The sequence below is a fragment of the Schistocerca piceifrons genome, chromosome 2, assembly GCF_021461385.2.
Source record: "Schistocerca piceifrons isolate TAMUIC-IGC-003096 chromosome 2, iqSchPice1.1, whole genome shotgun sequence".
NCBI classification, from domain to species: domain Eukaryota; kingdom Metazoa; phylum Arthropoda; class Insecta; order Orthoptera; family Acrididae; genus Schistocerca; species Schistocerca piceifrons.
In genome coordinates this window covers 435,474,337-435,492,995 of record NC_060139.1, presented here as the reverse complement: position 1 = coordinate 435,492,995, position 18,659 = coordinate 435,474,337, and the positions used below count along the sequence as shown (strand labels likewise).

Sequence of the window (18,659 nt, the reverse complement as noted above, 5' to 3'; positions counted from 1 at the left end):
TCGCATTTAGTACATTTTTTACATCGTTTGTACTGTTCAATGTGTTATCTTTCTTCATTTTTTGTTTGAACAATATGTATTAAGTTGAACATTATTTATACACTTTTTACAAATTGATCTTGGTTTATCTAACTTAGTTCCATATTCTGTAATGTCTTTAACTGTACAGCATTTAGCACATTTGTTTTGCTCTATGTTCCCCATTTAATGCATATAAAAATAATAGTGTTGTCCATTTATAATTTACTAAAATTTACTTTTGTTAACTTATACAGTTTACTTACATTAACAATACAATTTACCTTGTTAACTAATTCATTTTTAGTTTTCTTTTTGTTGTCCATTTTTTGTTGCCCATTTATAATATAATAAAATTTACTTTTGTTAACCAATGCATTTTACTTACTTTAACAATGCAATTTATCTGTGTTAACTAATTCATTTTTTATTTTCTTGTTGTTATCCATTTTTTGTTGTCCATTTATAATTTACTAAAATTTACCACTGTTAACTAATACATTTTACTTACATTAACAATATAACTTATCTGTGTTAACTAATTCATTTTTTATTTTCTTATTGTTGTCCATTTTTTGTTGTCCATTTATAATGTACTAAAATTTACCATTGTTAACTAATGCATTTTACTTATATTAACAATACAATTTACCTTATTTAACTGATTCATTTTTATTTTTTATTGTTGTCCATTTTTTGTCATCCATTTATAATTTACTAAAATTTAATTTTGTTAACTAATGGATTTTTCAAACATAAACAATACAATTTACCTTATTAGCTTATTCATTTTTTATTTTCTTATTGTGTTCCATTTTTTTTGTCCATTTATATTTTACTAAAATTTAATTTTGTTAACTAATACATGTTATTGTGCTACCGATTGTATTATATTTTAGATAAATCGTATTGTATTTTAGATAATTCGTTTGTTTATTATAATTTGTTGTCCATTTTTTGTTGTCCAGTTATAATTTTACTAACATTTACTTTTGTTAACTAATACATTTTAATTAATTGTTACTTGTAAATGTGGTAGAACTGTAAATAAATCTTCCTTCAAAAACCATTTACAAACAACAGCTCATAATAATCTTATGTCTGCTAAAGTGGAAAGTAAATAATTATATATACTTATTCTTTAATGTAATTTTTTAAAAATACGTTTTTCACAAAAGTAGAATAGGACATTTTTTGGGGCTAAGAAAATGTTGTAAAAAATGCTTTTTTAAAAATAATAGTTAATTACCTAATTTATTTATTTATATTACATTCACCTATGGGAAATGTATGCATGATAAATGTTTTATTACAGTTATTTTTATATTATTATATATTATTATTAGGTAAAAGGGATAGTAGGATGTTTTTGTAGGTTCTGGATCATTAGATCAATCTTATCGAGAATAAAAAATTGTGAGTGATAATGAGTAATTTTTTATAAGATTAGTCTAGTGGTCCAGAACCTACAAAAACATCCTACTCTAGTGCTTTACTTTCAGCAGAAACACTGCAATCCATTTGAGTAAGGCATTCTACCCGTAGGTAGCGTTCATGTTAACTATGTTTATATTTACAGAAAATGTCAGTGATGACTTTCAAATTAGTGCTGGAACAGTCACAAAGCCAGTAGACCCGAACGAATTATGAGGGTGACGCAACACTTTTGTTGATGTTTGCATTTAGATAAAATCTATTCAGTACCTTAACAGTGGCCTTACACAGCAGTGACTATGTACCATCCTTACAGCATCTGCCGAGTACACAGAAGAAAGGGAACTGTTGTTTAGTACTGAAAAAGAGAGACGATGGAAATATGCTTATGAAGAACCGCTTCCTATAGGATCGCTGTAGCTGTATTACTCTTTATTTGAAACAGTGTTATTTGATTTCCACCCAAAAGAGTGTTCTGTCTCCAACCTGTAGAAAAAGTCCAGAAACATCACACAGCATGTAAATTTAGTTCCCTGTCACCAGTGCATTGTGAACAAGTTGTTACTAGCGTTTGAGAGTGACTTTGTTATGTTACCAGCCGACGACACATTAGATGCACTTGTCGTATAGATAATTTGTCGCTGTTTGGTATGTTAAATAGTTTTTAAACAATTACCATTACACTTGTTTTATGCAAAATGTTTTTGAACTGTGGTTTTTAGTGTTGAGAAAGACTATGACTGTAAACTGTCCTTTATTACATACTCGTCAGAAAAGAAGAAATTGTGTACCTTACAATATTACGCAAAAATTACGTGAATCTACAGGATTCTAGTTCTAACGTTCTTGACAATTTGGCCGAGTATAACGCAACTTTTATGCTTATAATGTGAAAGATTTCAGATTTTTTGGAAGTTTCCCTCAGAACAACTACTCTCCATAGTTTTTAAATTGGGAAAAAATATTATAATCAGGATGCTACTAAACAAACTGCCTTCTTACATTAACATCACAAGGCAAATCGGCTGTAACCTGAAGAGTCTAACGTTAATGGATCTTCATTAATTTGCCGCCAAGGTTACAGAAGGGTTTCATGGGAATAAAGTATGGGGAACATTCCATACTAGGACAGAAAAGTCTAATTTAGACATAGAAACCATCAGTGACGCCAATGGACCTCACAAACATGCACTCCTGAAGCACTTACTGAAATCAGTAATATCTCAGGATTTACTCACCAGCTTTCTCGATATGGAGAACCAGATATTCTATCCCTTAGCCTTACACTTCATGTATGAAGGGATTTGTGCTCTTCAAAAGTGTAGATCGCAGCCCCAGCAACGTTGAAATAACCCTGACTTCAGGACGAAGGATCAACGGTAACCCTTCACTAGGATGCTGGACACAGCTCTAAATGTAACGTGCATCAGAACAACAGTAAACAATCAACGTTAATACAACCAAAGAGTTGTCTGGCTGAAACATTCATATACTGTGTATGTAGCGCTAGACAAGTATTACTAAAATTAGAATTGAAACTGGATATAGCTCAAGTTCTGTTGGTAATTTGTCAGAATCGGTCGCGGCTGTCTTTTCGCCGTATTGCCACAGTATCAACATATACTACATGAACAGAAAATTAAGAACTTTCAGCCTGCACATGCATGCTTAGTCAGTTTGTGTTTCAAGGGTCACTTGCGTGCTGTGTTGTAACAATGGGAAACAAGTCAATTCAAAGGCTATTAGATGAATTCGTGTTTAATTTTGATCGCATGCAGATAGTTCACACAACACGAAAAGTTGCTTAATTTAGTAAAATAAGTAAATATATCTTCTTTATTAATAAATAAGGGGCGAAATCCTCAATAAAATGTCTGCTGTGGAACAAAACAGAGGTCCAGAAGGAGCATCGGTAACTTACTTTTAAATGTTGATTTGCCTTCTGTAATATATTTTATGCCATTGAGCAACTGTTCAAAAATTTTTGAAGTGACATTGTTCTTAGGTAAAGACAATTGAAATTAATTTAATGGATACTATTTTCTCTTATAATACTGTAGCCTAATAAGTAACCTCAATAGTTTTTAAAAAGTTAACAATCTTTTACATAGAAAACTTCTTGGGGGATTATAAGCTCTGAAATATTGCGACTGAAATACCTAACAGCTTAAAAAGGTCTTTTCATAATGACCATAGGCGAACGCTTTGTATTATTGTTATTATTATTTTGACTTCTGTGAAATGAGACCAGTTTGTCTTAAATACACCTTTCTGAAAATGCAATTTCGTAGCGCGTTGTTAAATACGGATTAAATATCTGAATGAATGCTGATTTGTTCTTCTCCAGTATTTACGGTGATATGATGTTCAAACAAGGCTGAAATGCTTCCTTTTTAAAAGCCCCTAAATTTTTGCTTCTCTTAGATTAAATTTTCAACACTGTACAACATAAGAAAAAATATTTAAGTTTTCGTCTTTCTTATAAACTAGTCTTCATGGTTTAACTTTATAATAAGTATTGTAACTCTTCATGTGCAGAACTGAAAATACTACAAGAATTGTAGAGTGAGAATATTTTCTAGAAACTGCTTTCCTAGGTACTTGACATACAAACTGGGATAGCGTGAGTGTAATTCTGCCTCAGAAAGACTCTTACTTTTTTAATCGCATTTTATACGTTTAAACCCATCGTTTGCGTTAATTTTCGAATGGAGGTTGATAATCTCCTTACAGTTACTTGTCTACATAGTCGCTAGACATTTGTCATAGCATTGTATCAGCATTCCAATATCCTCTTCACAGAAGGCAGCCGCCTGTGCTTTCCGCCCATTGTGTACGCTTTTCTACAGCCTGTTGTCTGTGTCAAAAAGTTGTCTTCATAGCCAGCAGTTCATGTGAGCAGAGATGAAACTCAGGATGAGCCAATTACGGGCTTTGTTGTAAGTGATCAAACACATCCCATCGAAAATGTTGCAGGAGTATCTTCATTACCCCTGCAGAGTGCGGCCGAGAATTGTCATGAAGAACGAAACGCGTGACAGTTATGTCATGTGGGCTGCAAGACATCAGGCGAAATCTCTTACCAGGCCATCATACTTGGCGGGAGACACTATTTTCTAGGCATCTTTAAGCTTTCACTGTGCGTTCAAAATTGAAAAAAAGTTATGTGCCGTTATCGACGAGCATACTAGACACACTCCCCAACACACCTGTGCAAAACTTCATCGAATTTTCACAGTGGTTTTCATTTGGGAATAGATCGGAATTTACTTTCCGAATAGCCCTCGTATTAACTCCTCCGCTATCGTTTATCTTTTAATACAGTTTAACTGTAGTATAGTTTTAACTTTTTTTCGAAACTACCCTGAATTAGCGATGCACTACATATTTCAGAAATGACATATTAGAGAATAGCTCTTTAGTATTTTACTGGAAAACCCACCAACTCCTTATGAGCTATTATTTTAAGAGAATTTATAATTTTCTTACAATGAGAAGGGGAATGGATCAGAATTTCAGGTTACTTAAGTATATACAAGTTTCTCCCTCAATGTTCTTTTTTTTTTTTAACTACTTGATTCTGTTGGCCCTACTACACCTAAGAAAAGTTTTAATAGGTACTGTTTATAAGTTCCATTTAAGCCCTTCGGGCTGGTAGTATAAGAGATCGTTATATTGATGATCAGAGTTTGTGGTAGCGGAATCAAAAACTACGGGAAATAATTCGCACACACAATGGCCATTTGGATCTGAAAATTCATTTAAACTGTATTTTATTTTACTAGTCACACTACCTTAGTTTTCTCTTTACCTTTATATGAAAATGAGAGAATGAAAGTGAGATTGTTTTGGGTTGTAGAAAAGATAGGACTAATCAGTAATGACTAGATGGTAGTGGTTTTGCCAGGGGAAATCTGTGGGCGAGTTTGAGCAGAGAGGTATGCAGAGGTTTCACAATGCATCGATAGTTCAGAGGGGGTCAGGAAGCAAAGCCAATGGAGGACATCTTCCCCTCAGTGCTTCAAACTATAAGACGTTGGCCCTGGGGTGCGCCATTTTTAGGCACTGAGTAACTGGAGGAACCGGCCGGAGTGGCCGAGCGGTTCTGGGCGCTACAGTCTGGAACCGCGCGACCGCTACGGTGGCAGGTTCGAATCCTGCCTCGGCCATGGATGTGTGTGATGCCCTTAGGTTAGTTAGGTTTAATTAGTTCTAAGTTCTAGGCGACTGATGACCTCAAAAGTTAAGTCCCATAGTGCTCAGAGCCGTTTGAACCATTAACTGGAGGACCGAGAGTGCGGATGGCTCTGCGTCGGGTGTACTGGTATGGTAACAAAATTAGGTGAAAATGTGATATATTGCCTCGGAACACGTTCAAAACGTATTATTTAAGTCAACATGGATAGGGAAATGCTCGAGGACGTGGTAATATTCGTGTTACAACAATTTAGACGATTGTAATACTGTAGCCACGGCAGTGTGGTGCTAGCTCTCAGCGTGGCACTTCTGTATTTGGAAATCAGTAGTTAAAAATTTTTCAGTTAAGGGAGCGGGTAAAGTGATTCATTCCTACGAATAGTTTTATAATTGTTACTTGGTTTTGATGATCTTTTCCTTGTGCAGTAGTGCTGAGTGCACTTCGGGCTGAACATATAAACAAGCTTTAAGCCATAAATTTTCAGTGTCACAGACTATTATCCACTGCTAATAATAACATACGTTTGAAGGTTAATCCTAATAGTTTAACGGTATCAATTTTAAAATGTAGTGGACTTTCTTTGTGACTCAATGAATAATGGTTTCACTCCTGGTTGTAGCGGGGGCTAACTTGAAAAATCGCTGTATTTATGTAAGGGCATTTTTTTGGAACAGATATAGACAGACCTGAGATAATTATACGGTATTATTTTGCGAATTTGGGATCGTTTCTTTGTACTAGCTTTTCAACCATGTGTTTCGCGACAAGTTTGGAAGCCAGTTTTCAGTAGTCAGTAATCACTTGTTTACTAATGTCCAGTCATTGCTAAGGAAAAGAATAGCCCAGAGAGTGTAATTTTATTGATTGTTGGTGATTATTTCTCGTATTTTCCTTGTGATAGGTGACGGTATCACATGGTCTGCCCCGTGTAGCTACATACGCTCTGTGAACTGCACAGAGGTTCAGAATGCAATATTAGTTCAGTGAATATCAGAATCGTTATACTTTGGCTACGCAGTCATTATTGTGAGGCGAATTTTGCTTGAATTCTGAGTGCTTGAATTTCAGTTTAATTTCAAAATCGTGGAGGTAGTTCACATAAGGCAGAATTTTGTAATGCTTGTGTCAATGAAATTCGATAGATCACCATAGTAAATTTTCTAAGAATAGTACGCACACGTAACGCAAATTAGCTATTTTTAACATGACTCACGAGAGTAATCGTACAGCCAATTCATGTTTGAATACTTTCTCTCAAGTAATTACTAAACTTAAATTCCATGCAGTTTCTTGCTAATGCAGTCAAGAATAGTTTTCCATTAGTTCATGTCCTCTTTAATCATTCAAGTAGCACGAAAGAATTTTGAGTGCAGTTACGTTGTAATGAGATCTGACAGTCAGAGCCGTGCTCTGCTGACCTCCGATACTCAATCTCCCCACTGCCAGTGACAGTCAGATCGCAGTAGTTAATAGAGAGAGTATCTTGGATGACAGGGAGAACTGTATGTTGTGAGACGAGATTATTTCTGTTATACGAAACCTTCCCGCTACCTAGCAGTGTGACAATCGTTTAGTAGCCCTAGGACTCCAAGATTAATCCAACTGGGATTGCAGAAGTAAGAGTTCAACTTTGAATGGGAGAAAATGATTGACAATTTGAGAAATAAATTCTGTGGTGCTTTTGATGAAGGAAGCCTTTATTCATTCCGAGCCAAAGTAAATTACAGTAACTGATTGTGTCTGATTAAGAAAGATAATTAAATAACTAAGAAAATTAAGGCCAGAATGATAAAGAATCATAAAAATTTATGGACAAAAGCAAATCTCTACTCCCCCCCACCATACTGATTGTGCTGGCTGATGACAGTGTCAGACAGAGTTATCCGTTGTGTATTATTTCAATTAATCTGATTGATGAAAGTTAATCAGTATTATTCATTTAATTAGGCCATAACTGGAAAGATATGTCCTTTGGTTACTAGCTGTAGCATGCAGTCAGAGGCACTTCAGGCTATAACCATCGAGAACTATTAACAAATTAGACAGACAAGTGCCCGTAGTTAATATGCATCAAGCCCAGGCTCAGTAGTAACAGATGATAAAATCATATAAGAAAGTAGCGCTGAGTTTCCAAAGTTATTAAAAATATCTGCGCTCCCTTAATAATCCCTTTCGATTCTTTCAGTTCAAATAAAAACACTTTTAACATGTTTCTTGTATACTCTGTTTACCCTTGACTCTATTATCTGAATTATTAATTCCTGATATAAAATGCACATGTCTAGAATTTTTGATGCATATCTAAATATATTCAAGTAAGTTTTACAAGATCCTTTAGATGTTTACATGTTACAAACTTCTCTTTACGTTTTGAAATGTGCTCTGATTCTACTAATTACTGGCATTTTGTTACAGTCAAATTTCCTCTCAATTCGTCTCTTATCGACAGAACCCATTTTCTTCCAGAGTTATTAATGGTGTCTTTATACTGTGCGCTAACAAGTTGTGTATACTAACCTTTTTTTATCTGTTACAGATAAGTCAATGACACTGTTCGCTGTTTCAACGAACGATTCTGTGTTAGCCTACCCATGTACTGAATACATTCAGATAGTTTCATATTGATCCATAATAATTTGTTACTGAGCGGTGGACTCGCATTAGGCCGTGCTGATGCTAGTTTGTTTCTGTAGTGTCCCTAAAGGTAAAAGGTAAAAGTTCTGGGATGGTTTTTTTCAAGAAGGACATGGCCAGTTTCTTTATCCATCCTAGTCTTATCCCAGTTTGCGCTCAGCTTTCAACGACTGCGATGTCGACAGGACGTTAAGCGATAACCTTCCTTCCTTTTACGTTTTAAATTTTCCCTACATATTTGTTGTAATTTATTAATAATAGAGGTATGCAACCTCTCCCCCCCCCCCCTCCACTCTTCCTCACAACCAAGCGCACAAAACAGAGGGTGGAGGAAGAGGGATGGGAAGAAGGAGAGGGGGAGAAGAAAACTTTCATTTGATTTAAAGTGTTGTGAAATGATGCTTCAGTCAGAAACGATTGTATATTTTACACTGTGGCCATACTGACGACAAAATCGAGTGATAGCATGATGGCTTGTTGTGAAACCTCTCATCACCTCTCTCGAGAAACAGTTAAAGTTCTAACGGTAGACAAGCATCTAACTCGTCACCTGAAAAATGACTGGTCATAAGATAAAATGCCAAAACGTTGAGACGGCAGGGGTGAGTTTCCATCAGTGAAGATGTTGCGCGTTGTAGGTGAAACAAAACACACTTTACCAAAACAGGCGTATTCTTACGTTGTCCTGATATAAAGGGCGTTAGGAAATTTCCGTTACAGACTTCTAGGATTTGTAGAGCGGTGTCAGTACATAATATTTTGGATAGGAACCCATGACCGGAAACGTACAGTTTCAATTCAGGTATTTAACTTATCCACTTCTGCTTGAGGAACTGAATTACCCACGACGCAGTACAATTATCAGGCAACAATTCGAAAGGAAACTTACGAAACATCCATTTATCACGTAAAGACATTTTTTAGACTCTTAAATGTTACCTGTTTGCATTATTCCAAAACAAAAAATAACACAGCATCCTGTACGTACAGTACAATACTAATGCGTTACAACAGAAGCTTGATGTGGCGACCACCAACGGTGTTAGGTGTTACAGACATTGTACATGGTACAGTCACTCCATCCCACCTGGTGTCTTTTCAGTTTATAGTGTAGTGGCCAGAACTCGCGCCACCAGATCTTCTCCCGTCTCTACAGGAGTCTCGTAAATTAAACTTTGCATACGACCCCTCAAGATGTAGTCCGTAGGAATTAAATCGGGCGATCGCGGCGGATCCATCTTTCGCCACATCGTCGGCTGAGATGTCTCCGAACCGCACGTAGGTAGTGAGACAGTGCTGAAACCACATTTCCTGAGTGGCACAGCTTTCAAGAACGGGTCCAATACGTTTTGTAGCATGGATTAATTAGCTTGAGTGGAAGGAGGTATGGTCCTGTCACGTGACCGACCAGGAGCAAGGCAGAGGTTAAATGACATCAGATGATGTCTACCCTACTGCACACCAGAATAAGCAACTCCGAGACTTTTCTCTTTCCCTCAGCAGACATGGATGCGTTACACATCTGAACTGAAACCGTCGTAGAACGGCAACAGTACGTTTACAGAAATGGGTTCCTATTCAAAATATTATGTACTCTTTCCCCCGTGTTCCCGCACACCCTGAACAACAACCCTTGTCGCTACACGTGCGTCTGTTAAAACACAGGCGCCACGCCATTGGTTCGGCAGCTTTGTGCGCATGCGTTTTTCTGTTCGAGAGGCCTGACTGTAATAGATTTCGTTACTTTACCTAACATGAGCCAGACACAGATCGAATCCACGTGGCAATTTAACGACCGTCCGTCTGGTACAACGGCCAGTCTGAGAGGAGTTTTTAGACGGTTTTCGACGGTCGTTAAGGCAAATACTGGTCTGGTCCATGGTCTCCGCCTCAGAAAAGACGATATGCAAACAGTGAAATAGCGACAAGACACAGAAGAAAATGTACACAATTGACAGACAGATGACGTAGACCACTTCCTTTCGTTACGTTACCTTGACGACTTTGGTGTCAGGAAGAGCATCCGTCCACAGAGTTGAAATAAAAGTCCTAGATCAGGAAATCAACGCACCCCGCACGATGGGTTGAACTCTAGGAGAGGGAGAGCCAATATCTAAACGGCTAACCTCGTACACAGTGCACAGTCCCTGTTGCAGGTTCCCTACGTAACGCCATTCAGCGGCAACAAAAATTGGCTTTTCAGTATTTCATACATTATTGAACGAATTTAAAAATTTAAAATGCTCTCATAATCAATTCGTTAACGGGCACAATCTTATGTTAAAAGTTTAATATCTTAAGGCAAGTATTGTAGTTAGTGACTATATGTATATCTAGAGGGAGAGTAACTTACAGCGCGAAAATTACCCAGGCTATATTCATGCAGTGCTTGAGAATAAGAGCACGTAGCATCTTCGAACAAACTTTATACATAATTTCAAACATTTACGAAACCTTACCTCGTTGGCGTTCCCCTCAAAATGATGAAAGAAAAGTAGTTTCTTTCTTACTATATTTTCACTCTTTATGCAACAAAACTTCAGCATCATTACGTCTTTATCCCTAACTCTATTCGAAACACATTTTCTAGACTGTATCCACTTGTAATACTGAATGTACCTGCAAAATTATATCGATGCAAGATACGTAATTCAGGAGATATGACTGAGATACGTGGAAAACTTCTTTTGCTTAAAAAGGAGCAAAAGTTACTTAGGCTATATTGCACTTAGTGACCTCCAGCAAACTTTAAAATTAATCTGAAACATTTCCTAAATTTTTTCCCTTAACTAGTTAACGTCAGATATGTAACAAATTACAAGTTTGTAAAGTAATCAGAAGTTCTTTTTCATAGAAGGGAGTGGAGTGTATACTGGTATAGTACTAATACATAAAATTGCCACAGCAGCACACTGCCGTAGTGGCGTGCCTTGAACGTAAACATCAGGTTACCCAAACCAGGATTTAACAACTGTTTCACATCCGCGGTGAGTCTGTTTCTGTAGCAACGGAAGGGAGATCGGGGTTCAACGTTGCAATATACGCAGGGCTGGGCCCCTGCTACTCCTGTTTCCGGCACGACGTGCACGCCGTTCGTCACTCCGCGGGCGCTCCTCCTTCTGAGGCAAACAGTTACGTCTCTCGCCAATACTTCCTGTGTTTGTTTTCGGTGCTGATTGTGAATATTCTGTTCATAGGCCCAACACTGACAAGCACCACCAGGGACCGCAACCATCGCACACAGTCAGCGTGCATAGCAACAACGAGGGCGCTACTTTCGCGGACTATTTTACGACCGTGGATCACGTGAGCCTCGCAGAACTCGGGGGTATTCCTCCGCTGCGGTGTACTTAAGCTGCAGCCCACATTACAGTGGCCTTTGTATGCGACACTCACTTTCCATTCATCCATTCAATATTTTAATTAATTACCGAGTGAACCTTTTGTATTTTAACTTATGCAACTGATGATCTGTCTTTTTATTGCATAAAACATTTCTTTTGTCGTCCACCATGCCCAACTTTTATATTATATTTTTAAGATTTTCCTCTCATGTCGGTGAAGAGCGGAAAATTGTGTCTTCTGACAGCCTTCACCCAGCCCATACGGAGGAGGGGGGGGGAGGTGGGGGGGGGGGGAGATGACGATATAACAATAAGTAACTCCAGCGACCGGTTGCTGTCGCAGCTTCGCTCCAGGCTACTCCCGCCGGTCGCTTACGGCGTCACATCTGTTGGGGTACAGTCCACTCTGCACCTCACAGCATCGCTCCGCTGCGTCGCCCAGAAGCCATCGGTACTCTTTACGGGCTCCAGTGCTACGGTGTAGTTGTACAGCAGGGATTACGTCACGATCTACGTCGCGACCAAGACCACGGAAAACTTTTGGTATTGCTACGTTCACTGGGCCGTGCGTGGCTCGTGTTCGTGCCATATCTCATTTGACATCCTGTTTTTACTGTACTACCACCTCGTTATGTTAATTTCAATTACTGGTGTCACTGAGTTGCCGCCTTGCCTGCCCGTAAGCGGCAGCAGCGGCACTTATCGATATAAGCCCTGGCGTATTACCTTTGCTGACAGCTATTACTTCCCGGTTGTCGTGTGTTCGGAGTTAGTTCGGATCTGCCAGTGAGTTGGGAGGCGCTAGCAGTGCAGTTCTGACCTGGCAGTGTTTGACTTAGGACGCGGCAGAAGTTCAGTTGGGGCGCTGCTGCAGTGACGTCCGGACAGCCAAGAATCGCCCTACGGTTGCTGATACATATCACCTGAGTGAGGACCACGTTTGTTGGTCGTCGGTCGGTGGTCTTGTCGGACGACGTGTGTGTTAGCCGGCGATCGCTTATGGGATGCCTGCGTGTGCCGACTCGTGATTCGTCCTTGATATTTCACAGCCGCTGCCGTTAGTATTGTCTAGTTCTTTGTGCAAGTGTTCGTGAAACTGTGTGTAGCTTCTGATGTCGACGGCTCAGTTATTTTAGTGCTGTCTCTGTGGTGATGTGTGGGAGTCGGTCGGTTGGTGTGGAGCAGCGAGGAAATCTCCGCGGGGCATAGTTTGGCCGGGCCCGCTGGTGGTCTCTACGCAGTGTCGGAGTGTGTGGGGCTGTTCCCATTGCTACGAGGTCCGTGGCTCACCGACCCTGCACACGAAAGTTGAGTACGGATTTAATTTACCAGCAAGTCAAGACTGTTCACATTGTGAAGTTTGGTTCTCGTTGTTGGCTGTTGGGGCATTCCCGCGAGCAACAACGTGTGTGTTCTATTTGGCTAAGGTTTAGCCACCGTCCAGTGGAGTCTAACTGTATTTGGTTATTTGCAATTTAAGTGCACCAGCGGAATGTTCTGCCTTGTGGCCGTTAACGTTCCGGTTACTTGCCCTGGACGTTGACGTAAATGTCCTCTCCTCTCCGTGTTGTCGCTGTCCAGCACGATGTGTAGTTCGACAGCATAATGTATGCTTGTTTGTGGTCGTTCATGCCTTTTACATTGGCATTGAACTCCCAGTTGTGTGCTGGTCGAGTGGAGCGCAAGATACCTTGTCGGTGGGTAAGTTGACTGTCTATTGGTTGGGTTGTCGTCGAATCGAGAATGGTTGGACCGGCTGCCTGTCTCACCTAAGTGAACGTTAGTATTTCAAGTGCCGGCCGACCCCCGAAACTACTTTCTGTGGTGTATATTTGTATGGCTCATAGCCGATAGTTTTGAATTAATGTTGAATTGTTTTTAGCCATGTTTTAAGTCATGGGCCTTCAGCCACTTTAAAATTAAAGTTCCTTGCTTTTCAAATGTTAGATTATTTGGGCCTTCAGCCTGATTAAAATATTGTTTAAATATAAAGCCTTGGGCCTTATGCCTACTAAAATTATTTTAGTTGAGTTTTAAGACATAGGCCTTCAGCCATTTTAAAATTAAAATTCTTTGGTTGTCAAGTGTTAGATTGTTTGGGCCTTCAGCCTAATTTAAGATAAGTCCTTGTTTAAATTTATTTTATCTTGAGTTTTAAGTCATGGGGCCTTCAGCCGTTTTTAAATTAAGGTTGCTATTTTTCAAGTGTTAGATTTTTGGGCCTTCAGCAAAATTATAGAACTTACTTAACGTTAGGCCTTCTGCCTTCTAAATATTCCTTTTGGCGTCTGAATTTTGAGTTAATGGCTTTTACTCTTTTTTTATATAAATTGAAGTGGTTGTGCCCTTAAGGCATAAGATGGTGTGGCGTATTCAGCCGATAACTAAGTTCAAGAATTTGTACTGTAATGTTTGGTCAAATAAATAAAGTTATGTGTGTTCGAGTGTAACTGACAGCCGCTCATTTCGACCCCTTTCCACAATTCCAACTACCTGTCCTGTCCTGCGGGTTTAGCAGGGTGTCTCATTCACGTTGATCAAGGACAATCAGTTTTGTTATTCTCTTATGTGAAACTTTACTTTTCGGTGGTGAGACTGCACTAAATATTGTCAAACTAACCCTGGACCCATCAGCCATCGCGTGCAACACAGACTGACATAACAATGCAGCAGGGCATACAGAAGCGCATAACAAACATCCCATGGACGAATGGACGACAGATCATTAGAGATGGAGTTGGGATTTGAAGCAGGATGGAAAAGGGCACTAGATGTCTCAGAAACCATTCCTGCATTTGCTTTGAGCATTTCAGGGAAATCACGGAAAACCATCCATTAGAATGGCCCAATGATGAATTGAAACCTAGTTCTCCTGCATGTGAGTCCAGTGTTTTACCACTACGCCACATCAGGTGGTACTCCCAGTCTGCGATAAACACCTGTCAAGTATTTGACCATCCAGTTCATACCAGAAGAAAATGTAGTAAGATAGGAACGATCTCTCCAACTCTGCGGCGCTTAAGAGCTTATGTTACACATCGTGACTGTAGTTATGTGGGTGTGCGAAGTTTAGTCCACAGTAGGTCTTAAGATGTATTCTGTCACTTAGTGCCTTATTCACATTTGGCTACGTTTAATAGATGTGAAAGACGCCAACTTGCATCGTGGTTTGGATGCCACAAATTGCAAGGCCCCCTACAACTGAAGAGCTAAGGGGATTGGAAAATCAGAAGAAGACAATAGCATACCATCTCCAGTATTAAAGCACTGTGATGTTCAGACCCACCTCCGGGTTGGAGACATTTTTATATTTTACAACTTTGTATTTTATGATAAAAAACTGGCTGTTCTACAAAATGTTACATTGGAAAGTAGCAATTTATGCTGCCTTTGTCTCTTATGCCTTCAGCAAATTGTAGTCTCAGAGATACTGATCATTTTGCATCTGTGCTTTCAGTATGTTGCTATTTTCATAAAGTTGTGATTTCTACACATATCATTGAAACATTGTGGCATTGTTCCAGAAACACTGACACTCTGCTTAATGATTTATTTCCACTTAATCTTTTTGATCTGTATTTTATCAGATTAAATGTTCAAGTTCCAAGACAACCCTTATAAATAGTAGCAGGATGGCTTAGCGAGGAAGCCCCAGTCATTTTACCTTGTAAAAATAATTTACGCTGCACTCAACGTATCCCTTTGAAACCACACATGAAGCCATTTACTCAAAGTATCACCTGGCAGTTTCTCATGTGAATCGTTTCACATATGCATGGTTTTTCTCGCCGTAGAAAATCATATTTCTTACAACTGAGAGGAGCCGTATGAAAATAAGTAACGTCGGGCGATAGGAAGGCTACACAAGAACTTTGAATCTTGCTGCAAGTAAATATCCAGCATAAATGTTTAAATGATATATTGCTGTGTTGTATTTGTGGAAGGCCATGCCTCCAGTAGTCTCCAACTTTGACAAATCATTTTATGCCTCTGCACATGCCATGTCAAGCTTAGTGCAGCAACGTTTCGCGGACTAATTCCTGAGGAAAATCAAGATTCCATAGGAAATGAGGCACAAGCTCAGTGAGAGATGGGTTTTGGGAGAGAGCGAGAGAGGAGAAACCTGCCATCTTTAAAGAACCACTCTAGTACTCACCTGAAGTAACTTCACATTTTACTATTGTATTTACAAAGAGGAAAACGAAATTTTCTATTTTTAAACGTTTCCTTGTGTCACTGAAGATAAGCTTCATTTGGTGTAGAATCCACAACGAAGAGAAAGCTTTCTCATAGTAATGTGGTTCAAATGGCTCTGAGCACTATGGGACTTCTGAGGTCATCAGTCCCCTAGAACTTAGAACTACTTAAACCTAGCTAACCTAAGGACATCACACACATCCATGCCCGAGGCAGGATTCGAACCTGCGACCGTAGCGGTCGCGCGGTTCCAGACTGCAGCGCCTAGAACCGCTCGGCCACCACGGCCGGCTAGTAATGTGGTCTTGCAACATTTAGTATATTGGAGGTGTTGACAAGCTCAACAAATACCTCTGTCTAGTAGTGTCGCACATATCAATCGTCCTCCATTAGTTCGCATTATGCAATAACATTTCGTCCATCATCATTTGAGTACAGCAGGTAAACTGAGTAAACTTTTTCTGAAACATAGCAGTTTAAAAGGACACTTAAGGAGATTTTGGTTGCCGAACCCTTCTAGCTCACTGATAAATTTGTTATGAGAAACAATTTACGTATCAGTATTAAAAATAACTCAAAATGGGCGTACCACTAAATATCCAACCGTTGCGTATCTTAACATGACCCAATATTCAGTTTTATTTTGACGATGCTCTCATGCAATGAAGAAGGAATTGTCTCATCGTGCACCGCATGTATATACATTTGTATGTATCAGGTTTTGTATTCATTTTAAAATGAAAATACGTCTACATTTTTGACATATTTAACATCATTGATGATCATTTCATTAGAAAACCATGGAAAGAAGATTAGCATATTACTTCAGACAAGCGACGTTTCGAACCCTCTGCTAGGATCTTCTACGGGACCTTGTGCTGTGCTGTGCTCAATCTACAGTGGATATCACAAGAAACTGAATAAGATGCCAGCAGAGGGGCGAAGCGTCAATTGTTTGAAGAAATATGACGCGGTCTAACAAACCAGAAGATTTTAATTCAGTAATAACGGCCAAGAAAACCTGCAGGTTTATACTAACATATTATTTCTTTTGTAAATGTTGTTGTTGTTACTGCTGCTGCTGTCTTCAGTCCGAAGAGCAGTACACATACACACACTAGTCTACACTGAGCAAGTCTTTACCGCTGCCTAACTATTGCAACCTACATTTTCTTGGATGTGCTTATTATAGCCAAACCTTGGTCTCCCTCTACAAAGTTTACTCCTACACTTCTCTTCATTACCAAATTAATTATTTGTTGATGCAGTAGGACATGTCCTATGTACACGCCTCACCGTTTATTTAAATTGTTACACGAAGCTCTTTTCTGTCCAGTGGGATTAACTATGTCACCGTTAATTACTCGACGTGGAAACTTAATCTTCAGTGTTCTTCTGTAATAGTAGGTTTCAAATTTTATCTTCTACCCTACTCTTATTAGTCATGGTCCATGTTTCACTTGCGCACGTAGCTCTAGAGCCTAGAGAAATACTTTCAACAAAGACTTTCTAACGAATTAATATCAGATATTACCAAGTGTTTGTTTTTCAGAATTGCCAGTCTTGCTATTACCAGCGTCCACTTTGTATCTGCATTACTTCCGTCATCGTCAGTTATTTGCTGCCCTTACAGCTAAACAGTTTGTAATGATTATACTGAATGTGTTTCGTAAGTAAGAGTGCTGATTGAGATGGCTTCCCGCAGGTGAGCTGTGTTTCATATGCGCGTTGCAGTAGTTGGATCGATGTTATCATGTGGATACTACCGATGCTTTTGATTAAATTGTCAGTGATCATCTACCATAGTCAAATATTAGGCTCCATGGCACGTTTCCCTGGTCTTATCAGATCTTTCCTGTGGCCTAATCGATATTTGTAACCTTTCACAGGAACCCAACTCAGCTGTAGTCATTCCAACCCTTTCTGTATGCGCTTTATCAAATACACTATATTTAATACTCTGGGTATTTCTTTGGTCTTTATCTTATCTTGTCTAGAAAATTAACAACTCGAAGAAAACTCATTTCAGTGGATTTGGCTTCCGAAGCTTTTGGTTTCGCAAATGTCCTGGTTACACGAATGCTTCCTTATAGCAGAGAAAGTACCTCATAGTCGACGCCAACAATGCGAGTTAACTAAGCCTTCTAATAGAATGAGGTGGTTCATTGGTCATGAAATGAGTGTTACGTAAAATTGAGTATGGCCAGCAACAGCTGGATACAGTCTTTAATTCCAACAAATGACAATCACGAACAGAAAATCGTATCATGCGTTGAAAAAATAACTACTAGTTAATTAATGACATAACAGTAAAATGTTGTTCTTGCACGTGAAATCGCGGTTCATCTAGGTCACTGACATTGTTTTCTCTTATTAAGAGCTGTCGGCGGACCAAAACCCACAGCATCACAGGGAATGCGGCTGTGCACGCACATTAACAGCGCCGGCAGTTATTTTCGGTGGTAGCGCCTACTTGCTGAGGCGCTCGTACAGCCTGTCCCAGAAGGCCATGCGCTCGCCGAAGAGCTCCTTGGCCACGCTGAGGCCGCTGTTGTCGATGCGCAGGTAGGACGGCGCGCGCTCGCTGAAAGCCGGCCACGTCACGCCCAGGTCGCCCCCTTTGTCCGGCGTTGGGTTTCTGTAAAAAGATTAGCACGCTACCTGTTACAGAATGCTCACGCTCCTCCAGTGTTCTTGACAGCAAGAAATGTTGATGCAAAAGAAAGCATCTGAAAGTCAGGACTTATTTAGCGTAACACAACTGCAGATGCAAGGGGCAGCGAGGGGAGCGTCATAATGGCGATGGCCGAACCTTCTAATCCCCGCCCCTATCC

General features: G+C 39.4%; 1 protein-coding gene across 1 annotated transcript in view; it reads right to left on the bottom strand.

Annotated features, from left to right (window-relative positions):
• Positions 1-18,294: 18,294 nt before the first annotated feature.
• Positions 18,295-18,659, bottom strand: part of LOC124775450 (juvenile hormone esterase-like) — a 104,035-nt gene continuing 103,670 nt past the window's right edge. The window contains exon 10 of the mRNA XM_047250283.1: positions 18,295-18,463. Within this exon, the coding sequence (XP_047106239.1) occupies positions 18,295-18,463 (169 nt within the window). The remainder of the gene's footprint in view (positions 18,464-18,659) is intronic.